The 13,149-nt window shown below is 46.4% G+C and overlaps 1 protein-coding gene across 3 annotated transcripts in view; it reads left to right on the plus strand.

Moving 5' to 3' along the window:
* The window catches only part of LOC138774572 (ras-related protein Rab-4A), a 149,982-nt gene that overhangs the window by 18,678 nt on the left and 118,155 nt on the right, over positions 1–13,149 (plus strand). For all 3 annotated transcript variants that reach the window (XM_069955580.1, XM_069955577.1, XM_069955578.1), the window contains one exon: positions 12,582–12,662. In XM_069955580.1, coding sequence (XP_069811681.1) covers positions 12,582–12,662 — 81 coding nt within the window. The remainder of the gene's footprint in view (positions 1–12,581; positions 12,663–13,149) is intronic.

The following is a 13,149-nucleotide window of genomic DNA, read 5'->3' on the forward strand; positions in this document are numbered from 1 at the left end:
CCAGTGGAAACAAAAATTCCTCTCATCTTGGGCTTTCTTCAAGTAGGGCTGCCTAAGGGTATGCTCACAATGAGGAATAGGTAAGGAAAAAGCAGAAAACTCTCCTGTTCAATTCCTCGCCTACCCCCTCTACCACCCTCCACCACCAGCCCCTTGTGGTCCTTCACCACTGACACCACAAGCATACCACTTGTTAATGGCCCCCATGTCCCGCGGCAAGCCCAAAGTCACGTCCTGCAACCCATCGTGATGACTCCTATGCGGTGTGCCATGTGAGGGGAAGAGGCGGCACCTTATTAGGGGAAGACACGGGCTGCGAGTGTAAAGAGGGCGGGCGGCATGTTGGGGATGCACAGCGTGGGGGTGTTGGCAGCAACAGCGATCCCGCTGTCTCCACCTAGAGGTGAGGGGAGAGACAGGACTGATTTTTTTGATTGTAATAAAGATATTTTCAATCAGTCGTCGTCAAGCATACATAAACTGCGACGCAGCGCAGCCCAAATAAATAAGACAATATAAACACAGCGCACTAGTACAGCATACAGCACAGGTTCCCTACGCTATACATCGTACTACATGCTACACTAACATTCCCGCATACTTAAACATCCTAATAACAACAAACAATAAAGCAATACAGACCAGTGATGGTGTAAGGGGAGTGAGAAAGAGGGGTGGGGGGTGGGGAGGGGAAATCACAGGCCGAAGCTTTATTGAAAGACAACACAACACAAGGGGAGAGGGGGAAGGAGAGGAGTATCAATCCTCTTCTTCCTGGTCTGATCTGTCCATAATGGAATAGTCTCTGAGCAGGCTGTGGACTAGCCTGCGGCAGTCCAGAAAGGACATCCTCTCCTTCTTCAAAATGAGGCGGTTCCTGGCAAGCCATATCGCGTCCTTAAAACAGTTCATAAGGCGCCAGGCCTCCCGGGTTGCCTCATTGCCGAAATTTCCAGGGAACAGGCTATACAGCACCGCGCAGTGTGTTAGCCTGTTCCTGGGCACACTGTCAAGTTCCAGGGCGTCCAACAGGCCCTGGGCAAACGGACACTGCCAAAAGAGGTGCAAAGATGTTTCCTCCGTGAAGGGGCATCGGGGGCAGTACCGCGTGTTGCACAGGTTGCAGGCGTGCCCCCCTGAATGGCCATCCATGACAAGTCCTTGTGCCCGCTGGTCAACTTCGCCGAAGCCAGGCTAGTCCAAACAGTCTCTGCGGTGGCCGCAGTGAGCCCTGGAACGAGCTCCATAGTGTCCTGTGCTCTGATGAGCTTGTGGACAGTCTTTGACTTCCACAAGTCGGGGAGATGTCGAGGAGAGACAGGACTGATGGGACAGTGAGGGGAGAGAGAGGACTGATGGGCCAGTGAGAGAAGAGACAGGACTGATGGGACAGTGAGGGGAGAGAGGACTGATAGGACCGTGAGGGGAGAGAGAGGACTGATGGGACAGTGAGAGGAGAGAGAGGACTGATGGGACAGTGAGAGGAGAGAGAGGACTGATGGGACAGTGAGAGGAGAGAGAGGACTGATGGGACAGTGAAAAGAGAGAGAGGACTGATGGGACAGTGAGGGGAGAGACAGGACTGATTGGATAGTGAGGGAAGAGACAGGACTGATGGGACCGTGAGGGGAGAGAGAGGACTGATGGGACAGTGAGAGGAGAGAGAGGACTGATGGGACAGTGAGAGGAGAGAGAGGACTGATGGGACAGTGAGAGGAGAGAGAGGACTGATGGGACAGTGAAAGGAGAGAGAGGACTGATGGGACAGTGAGGGGAGAGACAGGACTGATTGGATAGTGAGGGAAGAGACAGGACTGATGGGATAGTGAGGGGAGAGACAGGACTGATGGGATAGTGAGGGAAGAGACAGGACTGATGGGACAGTGAGGGGAGAGACAGGACTGATGGGACAGTGAGGGGAGAGACAGGACTGATGGGACAGTGAGGGGAGAGACAGGACTGATGGGACAGTGAGGGGAGAGACAGGACTGATGGGACAGTGAGGGGAGAGACAGGACTGATGGGACAGTGAGGGGAGAGACAGGACTGATGGGACAGTGAGAGGAGAGACAGGACTGATGGGGCAGTAAGGGGAGAGACAGGACTGATGGGACAGTGAGGAAGAGTTAGGAAGGCAACCTGTTTGTCTCCTAGCGTCCACCTTGTCCATGTCTGCACTATGTCCTTTGTGTTTTTGCATTTGAAGAAATAAAGCAATGAAGACTACTCTGGTGAGTGCACCCCATTTCTTTTCTGTTTGAATTGTATTTACAAAGGACTGTCTATTGCCATTTTTGGGAGTTTTGCACCTCCTACCGGAGTCCACGAACAGCAGACCGTCCTCCCTGATTACACCCCCTGTATGCCATCCTAAGTTGCACACTTTTGTGTCATCAACAAACAGATAAACCTTACCTACCAAACCTTCTCCTGTCCCACTAACCTTACCTATCAAATTTTCTTCTGTTTCACTTACAAACATAAGATTTAAATTGATTGAAAAGATACAAACATTAAAAATACGGACCTAAAACAGACCCTTGTGGCACACTTGTAACTAGTCTGCAGGGCTGCCTTTTCTCCTCTCCATGCTCACTCATTTCTCTCAGCCCCTCCATAGAACATAATGGACACACAAATCCTGCTTCTTCTGAAGTGAGGGGGAGGCAGGAAAATTTTCTGCGTAATAAAACCTGCTACAGAGTTTCTTAAAACTGCTTGCAATATTGATACTTTTGATAATATTATTTCTGAAAAGTCACAAGTAAATGACAGTTACGCGTCAAGTATTTATGTAAGTCAGAGTAGCATTTACCTGGTGACTGTACTGGGTCTGACCTGTATGCAGGGTCGATATGTTTTGTATAAGTGCGGTAAGCTTTAAAGGGAACCATTCACCCCGTGGCCCCCGGCAGAAACTGACATACAGTGACATAAAGGTCAGTATACTTACCACATCGCTCCCGGTCCCGTCCCGAAGCCCGTTGTTAACATGGAGAAATCGACGATTCTTCTTCTCGCGCCCATTATGGTAATGAGCGCCGCCGGGTCCGAAATCCAGCCTTCTCCCCGCCTCCGACACTTGATTGACGCCAGGTCCTCTTCCTCCTCGTCTTCTTTCTTCTCGCCGGATCCCGCGCAGGCGCCGTGACAGTTGTTTTCGGCGCATGCGCAGTTCACAATTGAAGCCGCTCAGCAGCTTCACTGTTTACTGCGCGTGCGCCGATTGGCTCGAACACGTATCCTGTTTACCGCGCAGGCGCAGAAGAGGTGACGAGACCATCGCAGCGGCGCCTGCGCGGGAATTCGGCAGAAGACTGAAGACTGAAGACGTCAATCAAGTTCCAGGAGGCGTGGATGGGCGGCGACGAGAAGAGGACCTCATGAATAAGTTGGACTCGTCCGCCGTTTCCTATGGACGTTGGACTCATCTCAGCTCATTACCATAATGGGCGGGAGAAGAAGAATCCGCGATTTCTCCGTGTCAACAACGGGATCCGGGACGGGACCGGGAGCGATGTGGTAAGTATATTGACCTTTATGTCACTGTATGTCAGTTTCTGCCGGGGGCCACGGGGTGAATGGTTCCCTTTAAAGGCAACCTGTCACCCCCCGCGGCAGGGCAGAGCCCGGCCGACCCCCGGTGGAGACCCTTATACTTACCACGTGCACAAAGTCACGCTTCTGGACCCGCTCCCATTGCCGAGATATCGCCGTCGGAAGCCCAGCGTGCGCTCCCAGAGAGTCTAATGCTCATAGAGAATGACGGCTCCATTCATTCTCTATGAGCGACGGACTCATCTCTAATGAGCGCGCGCTGGGCTTCTGACAGCGATATCTTGGTAACGGGAGCGGGTTCGGGAGCGGGACTTCTTAAGTATAGGGGTCTCCACCGGGAGGTCGGACGGGCTCTGCCCCGGCACGGGGGGTGGGGGGGTGGGGGGGGGTGTTGGGTGACAGGTCCTCTTTAACACCTTCGGGACCAGGCTAATTTTCGTTTTTGCGTTTTTGTTTTTTCCTCCTTGTGCTTAAAAGGCCATAGCACTTGCATTTTTACACCTACAGACCCACATGAGCCCTTATTTTTTGCGTCACTAATTGTACTTTGCAATGACAGGCTGAACTTTTGCATAAAATATGCTGCGAAACCAGAAAAAAATTATGCGCAGTGAAATTGGAAATATGGAAAAACTGACATGTTTTATATGTTCCTCAAGTTGTTCGGATTAAAACGATATGTAACATGTATAACTTTTCTTTTATCTGATGGCCTGTAAAAAATTCAAACCATTGTTAACAAATATATGTCCCTTAAAATCGCTCCCTTCCCATGCTTATAACGCTTTTATCCTTTGGTCTATGGGGCTGTGTGAGGTGTCATTTTTTGTGCCTTGATGTGTTCTTTCTATTGGTACCTTGATTGCGCATATGCGACTTTTTGATCACTTTTTATTACAATTTTTCTGGATTTGATGCGACCAAAAATGCACAATTTTGCACTTTGGGATATTTTTGCGCTTACGCCGTTTACCGTGCGAGATCAGGAATGTGATTAATAGTTCGGGCGATTACGCACACGGCGATAGCAAACATGTTTATTTATTTATTTACTTTTATTTATAACCTGGGAAAAGGGGGGTGATTCAGACTTTTATTAGGGGAGGGGGCTTTTTATTGACAACACTTTATTTTTTTTTTTTTACACATATACTAGAAGCCCCCCTGGGGCAAAGATCAACGAGATAGGCACTCGTTTGCTTTCGGCTGCTGCAGCCGAAAACAAACGAGTGCCGAGGCGGGGACGGCGCCATCTTGGAGCGGTCCCCAGCCGGATTCAGTAATGGAGATCGCTCCTCCGGGACAACGTCCTCCCCCACTAGACACCAGGGAACAGCTGAATCCGGTAATCGGAGGCAGCTGTCATCTTTAACAGCTGCCTCCGATTATCTAATTAGCGGGCACGGCGATTGGACCGTGCCTGCTAATAGCCGTGGTCCCGGGCTACATGAGGCACCTGGGATTGCGGTGGTTCAGAGCGGGTTCGCTGCGTGGCCCCGCTCTGAACGCCCGCACAAGGACGTACAGTTACGTCCTCGTGCAGGAAAGGGTTAAAGGGACAACTCTGGCGTCTCTAAAAGAAGAAAGAAAAAAAAAAAACATAAACACAGTTTTTATACTTACCCTCACTCCTGGGTCCATCTTCGTTCGAATTTCACACCGTTCGCAGGTCGACAGCGTCTTTTCTTCCGCATCTTCAGTTGGGATCAAATGACTGACAGCTTGTTCAGCCAATCTGAGATGAGCCGAACAATTTGAGTCATCTGATGTCGCAGAGGGGGCTGGAGAGTGTCAGGTGACTAAAAGCTTGCTTAGCCAATCATATAAATTTTAATACTTGTGGAGGGTGGCATGGGAAGGGTGACAAAAGGCTTTAAGTTATTTAACTTTGGAGCGCGCTTCATAGGAGGTGGGGGCCGGCTGCAATCAGCAGCCGGGACCTCACCGGTAATGACACGCTGCAGCGATCGCGCTGCCGCGTGTCATTAACTCCTTAAACGCCGCGATCGCGGCGCGACCGCGGCGTTTAACTGTAAGTGACAGGGGGAGTCCCCTGTCACTTACCGATCGGGACCCCCGCAGTGTGACTGCGGGGGTCCCGATCGGTAAAACGGACTGCCGGAGGTCTCTCACCTGCCTCCGTGCGGTCCGATATGCCTATGGCATAGCATTCATCAGTGTACAAATCAAACTAGTGAATGTAAAAGTCCCCCAAAGGGACTTCAAATGTGTAAAAAAAAAAACAGTTAAAAACACTAACACACTACCCCAAAACCCCTCCCCCAATAAAAGTTGAAATCACCCCCCTTTCCCATTATATAAATAAAACATATAAAAATAAATAAATAGATAAACATATAATATACCGTAGCGTGCGTAATTGTCCGATCTATTAAAATATAACAAGCGTCATTGCGAACGGTAAACGGCGTACACGAAAAGAGGGAAAAAAGTGCGCGGATTACCGATTTTATGTTACATTATATATATAAAAAAATTAATGAAAAGTGATCAAAACGTCCGATCTTCACAAATATGGTATTAATAAAAACTAGAGATCATGGCGGAAAAAATGACACCCCATACAGCCCCGTAGGTGAAAAACTAAAACCGTTATAAGCGTCACAATAGTCCCATTTTATTTATAATTAATTGCCAAAAAAAAAGGATTTCATTTAAAAAAAATATATAACATTAGAGAATTTGCATAAACCTGCATATGGTTGTGTTCGGACTGACCTATAGAGTAATGGTATCATGTCGCTTTTACCATATAGTGCATTACGTAGACACAGGAACCCCCCAAACGTTACCATATTGCATTCTTTTTTGCGATTTCACCAATTTATATCTTCATAAATAATATATTTGGGATTCTCTCATACATGTTATGGTAAAATGAAAGACGCCATTACAAAGTACAACTATTGCTGTAACAAATAAGCCCTTACATGGCCTGTAGATAAAAAACTGAAAGTGCTGGAGCTCTTAGAAGGGCAGGAGGGAAAAACGGAAACACTAAGATCAAAATTTGCGCGGTCCACTGGGTCATTTTGGGCCTGGTCCTCAAAGGGTTAAAGTGTCACTGTCGTGAATTTTTTTTTTGCAGAAATCAATAGTCCAGGCGATTTTAAGAAACTTTGTAATTAGGTTTATTATCCGAAAAATGCATTTTTATCATGAAAAAGCAGTTTGAAGCTCTCCCCCCTGTCTTCATTGTTCTCCTATGGAGAGAGCTAAAGAAAAGACCAAAACAGGACAACAAAGAGTTAATCTACAAATCACTCAGGGGATATCTCCTGTGACAGTCACCAGTGACCTGTCTGAGCTCGGATTACAGCTGTCACCCAGCTCTGTGCCTGTAATCCTCTGATATCTGCTTTCTGCTGCCGGCTAACTCCCTCCTTCCTCCTCCCCCTCCCCTCTCCCTAGAGCAGACAAGGTACGTCTCCTGCAACAAGTCACAATTTTCAGATTTTTCAGAGTGGATGAAAAAGAGGAAGGAGGGGGGGACCTGGGAAAAGGCTTTTTACATGCAGATAATGGCAGATTTGGCTAATAAACCCAATTACAAAGTTTCTTAAAATCGCCTGGACTATTGATTTCTGCAAAAAAAAAAAAAAAAATACGACAGTGACTCTTTAACCCTTTAAGGACATGGCCCATTTTCGTTTTTACGGTTTCGGTTTTTCCTCCTTGTGTTTAAAAGGTCATAGCACTTGCATTTTTCCACCTAGAAACCCAGATGACCCCTTATTTTTTGCGTCACTAATTGTACTTTGCAATTACAGGCTGAATTTTTGCATAAAGTACACTGCGAAACCAGAAAAAAATTCGAAGTGTGGTGAAATTGAAAAAAAAAACGCATTTCTTTTATTTGGGGGAAATGTGTTTTTACGCCATTCACCCTGGGGTAAAACTGACTTGTTATGCATGTTCCTCAAGTTGTTACGATTAAAACGATATATAACATGTATAACTTATATTGTATCTGATGGCCTGTAAAAAATTAAAACCGTTGTTAACAAATATACGTTCCTTAAAATCGCTCCATTCCCAGGCTTATAGCGCTTTTATCCTTTGGTCTATGGGGCTGTGCGAGGTGTCATTTTTTGCGCCATGATGTGATCTTTCTATCGGTACCTTGATTGCCCATATACGTCTTTTTGATCGCTTTTTATTACATTTTTTCTGGATTTGATGCGACCAAAAATGCGCAATTTTGCACTTTGGGATTTTTTTGCGCTGACGCCGTTTACCGTACGAGATCAGGAATGTGATTAATTAATAGTTCGGGCGATTACGCACGAGGCGATACCAAACATGTTTATTTATTTATTTATTTGTTTACTTTTATTTAAAACCTGGGAAAAGGGGGGTGATTCAGACTTTTATTAGGGGAGGGGGCTTTTTACTATTAACAACACTTTATTTTTTTTTTTTTACACATATACTAGAAGCCCACCTAGGGGACTTCTAGTATATACACTTGGATCTCTCATTGAGATCTCTGCAGCATAGGTATGCTGCAGAGATCCATGAGATCGGCACTCGTTTGCTTTCGGCTGCTGCAGCCGAAAACGAACGAGTGCCGAGCCGAGGACGGCGCCATCTTGGACGCGTCCCCGGCCGGCATCAGTAACGGAGATCGCTCCTCCGGGAAAAGGTCCCGGAGGAGCGATAACCCCCACTAGACACCAGGGAAACGTTGCCTCCGGTAATCGGAGGCAGCTGTCAACTTTGACAGCTGCCTCCGATTAGTTAATTAGCGGGCTCGGCGATCAGACCGTGCCCGCTAATAGCAGCGGTCCCGGGCTACTCGCGGCACCCGGGATCGCGGCACTTCAAAGCGGGGCCGCCGCGCGGCCCCGCTTTGAAGTGCTAATGCGGACATATGACGTACCGGTACGTCATATGTCCTTAAGAGGTTAAAGGAGTACTCGGGTGCTGATAAAAAATGAAAAAAAATCAATCAATAAAACCTAGTTTTTATATTTACCATCCCTCTGGAGTCTGTCTCCGTTTGAATTTCTGTTTGCAGGTCCCTGAAGCTCCAGTTGGTGGCTTCATTTTTCTTTACTTCCTGGTTTGGGCTTTCCCATGATGCACTTTGTCTCCTGTGATGTCTAACTGACTCTGTAAAACTGTTAGCTGGATTACATCTTGTTCAGCCAATCAGAGCTGAGCAACCTAAGTCATCTGACAAAGGGAGGCTGGCCTAACAGGGCTTAGACCAGTTTCCCTCTTGATGGTGTCATTGTCACAAAATGGCTTCCACAGAAAAGCCTGGGGTCAACAGTCATTATGTAAGACTGGGTTTACTTCACTTCCTGGTGGGGATTTAGGGGAAAAGATAGGGAAGGGGGACAGATAGGTGATTTGAAACATATTACAAAGTTATATAACTTTGTAAATCCAAAATGAAGTGTAGGACGGTTTATTCACATCGGTGAGTGCTGTCCTACACTTGTTTTTGGATTTATTACTACATTGTCGTTTCTGGGACTGAGCACCATAGAGTGGCTGGTGATCATGACCGTCTTGGACCTGTGAGCGGGGAGCCAGGCTGTGCGATCTACTTTCATCTTTTTTTTATTGTTATATAACTTTGTAATGTGTTTCAATTACTGGGAATAATTTTACCTAACTTTACTCCCTCCACCTGCCCACTGGAAGCGTCAGCCTTTCCTTGGCGCCATTTTGGTTTGGGACATCTCTAGAGGCATGACTGGTCTGGGTGTTGCTCCCTCTGTGCTGTACCTCCCTGTTCTTCTGAGTTGGCGTCTGTGCACTGTTGGGGGGGGGTGACAAGAAAGGGCCATGATCAATGGGATGTCGGGAGATGCAGGCATAGCACAGCACGCAACTCAAGACTGAGGCAAGAAGATTCGTCATGAAACAGGACATAGGGGTGGCATAGAGCCACAATTTTGGGATCCAAGGCACAAAACATTGAGCAAGGTAGAAAGAATCCATTTTTTCCCCCAGATAGGTCGGATCACCCCCTTATCACCGACAGTCCTTTTATATGATAACTGCCAATTCCTGACTTCCAAGCTGACTTCCAAGCTTTTGATTTTCTGTGTGAAACTATTCTAAATTGTCATCTGATAAATCCAGCGTCATTGGTGATGTCCTACTTACTGTGCAAACAGGCAATGTAAACATAGAACCCAATGAGAAATGATCTGTGATTGCAAGATCACGTATAGTTATAGTCACAAACCCATTATGATGATGTTTAATCACATTACACAATGACAGGTACTTTCTCACTGTGGATCTTACATTGTAATACCCAGATTGTTGCTTCTTACACTGATGTTGTTTCTTACACTGATGTTGTTGCTTACACTTTTCCTGTAAAAATTCTCTAGAAGTGCTGTTGACAGTATGACATGACATTGGTGCTGGGATTAAATGGTTTTGCGGTATTTTGAATATTTGACTGGATGAGCAGTACTATGTGACATTGGGGGAGATAAATAAAAGATATCTTATTGTAGACTACCTAAACATAGGTCACTGTAGCATGGGCCAAAGCAAGCTGTAAATGATGCTCTTTATAAGTGTACGCAAAGGAAATCTTTACTGTACTTTATTCTGCCTTAAATGAGGACCGCATGAACTAGTGACAGAAATACTGAAGAGATTGGTGCATTATGGTGTGTTTACACAGACAGATTTATCTCACAGATCTTTGAAGCCCAAACCAGGAACAGACTATAAACAGGGATCACGTCATAAAGGAAAGACTGGGATCTATCCTCTTTTCAAATCCATTCTTGGCTTTGGCTTCCAAAATCTGTCAGATAAATCTGTCTGTGTAAACGCACCCTTACTGACATCATTTTATTCAGCCATTCTACTAATATGCAGGAGAATGGGATTCTTGCCACACCCCTCACCCTGCCCTCCAGCTGCTGATTGACAGTTGACTGACTTTACACAGCATGGATAGACAACTGCCAATCAGCAGCTGGTGGGCGGAGTTTTTTTTGCTGCTTATGAATATTGAGGACTACTGGGCTCATGCACATAATCGAGAAGACTACTTATTGTCCTTGTTCCCCCCCCAAATCTTTTTTATTGAAAATTGACATGTCAAACGCATCAATAAACAGTCACACAATAATGACACTTCAAGAGGCAGAAAAACAAAAATATCACAAATAAGGGTGGGTTCACACTACATAATCCGCACAGATAAGTTCCGGTGGATTCTGAAGCTCGTACGTGCCTGAGGTGGCACGCATCTTTACCCGTGCCATAGACACCATTCTATGGCAGGGCGGATTCCGCTATCGGAATTGACACAAGAGACACTGTGTGACACAGGCAGGTGGAATTCCACCACAGATCTGCCATTTTTGCTCACACTACGGAATCCCAACAGAAAACCCGTTGTGGATGCCGTAGCTCACATCCACTCGCGGACTCTGGCGGCCACGCGCGTCTCCGCCCGTGTCATAGACTCCATTCCATGCATAGGTGGATTCCGCCTTCTGCCGAAAGAACCAGCATGTCCCCTTTTTCCATTGACTTCCATTTAAAAAAAACCTGATTGTAACGGATGCGTTTTTTTTAACGGACACAAGTAGTGTTGACTACGTTTTTCTGTCCGTTAAAAGTAACCAATTAAAAAAGCATACGTTGAACAGAATGCAAAAATGCAGTGTGAACCCAACCTAATACACTGATCTGCTCAGTATTTGTCATTTGTTTTTTCTGCCCTCATTTAAGACGGCTGCCCTCATTTAAGACCTAATGACAGCTTCACATTAACCCCCTCCCGCCACTGCACTGTAAAGTTACGTTGCTGCAGCCTATGCCTGGTGCTGCAGCGACGAGAATTTACTGCAGAGGATGAAACAGGCGTAGGCGCTACGCCTGTGTCATCCGCGGTGGGTCCCAGCTATCAGTGATAGCCAGGGACCCGCCGCAACTCTCAGCACCGGAGAGTTAACCCTATACATCAGCACGACCGCAGTATCTGTAGGGCTCCGGAGAGACAATTCTCCCTCTACTGTGGGAGAATTGTCTCTCCAGTGTCCAACGGGGCTCTGCGAACTGATCGCAGAGCCACGATGGTAGCCGGTTTCCATCTACGGAGGCCGGCAGGGGGAGGGCAGAACGCGTGCTGGGTGCGCGCCTGTGAGCTCTGCCGCCTCCCCTCTCACCCCTGCCTCTGTTATAAGATAGTAACAGCGGCAGGGGACAGCAGCCTATGGCATCTTTATGATCCCATAAGCTGATGAGGCATCAATGATCCCAGGTCGTGAAAGGGTTAAGGAGCTCTGGTAAAAAAGTCTGGAGCTTTGGTTGCTATGGGCAACAGAGATTCTTTTTCCTGTAAGACTTCCCAATGGTGTGCATGAATTTGGTGCCATAAGCATCTTCAATACATTGTAATTGATTCATGTTAAAGTGACACTGTCACCCCCTTTGTGCATCTCTACACAGGTGTAAAGGGTAAATTTAGCGTTTTTCATACCTTATTTCATATCATACGTCATGGTGTTCAAGTAAAAAGTTATCTTTTATCAACTGCAGATTGTATTAAGTGGGCGTTGTTGGCCTCGCCCCCTTGACACCCATTGGTTGGCTGACGTAAAGGGGTGGGGTCTAGACCTTTCAACCAGCCTGTTCCAATGGCCGGCGAGGGGGGCCAACTGTGGTGTTGTGGGCGGGGCTAAGTGGCGCTAATGCCGTGAGACCCCGCCCACTTAATACAATCTACAGTTGATAAAAGATGACTTTTTACTTGAACAAGCACCATGACGTATGATATAAAATAAGGTATGAAAACCGCTAAATTTACCCTTTACACCTGTGTAGAGATGTCAGAATGCAAAAAGGAGGTGACAGTGTCACTTTAAGCTAGCCAAGGCTGCTTTTACATGACTGTATAGGAATTCATCTGTGCTGAGGAAAGGTTTTAAGACAAGGGGACTGTCATTTGTAGCTGTTGATGTACGCTTCTGAGAGGTCACTTTGCAATTTACCATTTTGCTGCTTTCCAGATTTCCTGTTCAAATTCCTGGTTATTGGAAATGCTGGGACTGGAAAATCCTGCCTGCTGCACCAGTTTATTGAGAAGAAATGTAAGTCAGTAACTTGAATCCTGTTCCAATGGTTGTGTTCATGTCTGGTCTCTGCTCTTGTTTTTCTCTCTAGGGTATTTAACCAGCATATATATAAATGTCTGAAACCTCAGGTTTGTGCAATTTGCGTAGCTCCCATTGACTTTAATAGGAGTTGTGCAGACAACATAGCTCTTGGGTACCTCCAGCAGTTTCAAATTACTGCCATAGGTGTCCCAGATGGGTTTATCCCTTTAACGTCTAGACTTTTGACACTCACACCACAAGTAGAATGTGTTTCACATATTTGGTAGATTTACTATTGCGGATGTGCCAGAATTTTGGCCCAACTTGTGCTAAATGAATGTTTCAAACACAAAATGGGTGTGTATTTGGTCTTTGTTCAAATGAGCAAAAAATGCACCAAATTTTGGTGCACAATTCTGGTTTGAAGCAAGCTAAAGGCCCTATTCCACGGAACGATTATCGTTCATAAACTCGCTCCAAC

This window comes from Dendropsophus ebraccatus, chromosome 15 (assembly GCF_027789765.1).
Source record: "Dendropsophus ebraccatus isolate aDenEbr1 chromosome 15, aDenEbr1.pat, whole genome shotgun sequence".
NCBI lineage: Eukaryota > Metazoa > Chordata > Amphibia > Anura > Hylidae > Dendropsophus > Dendropsophus ebraccatus.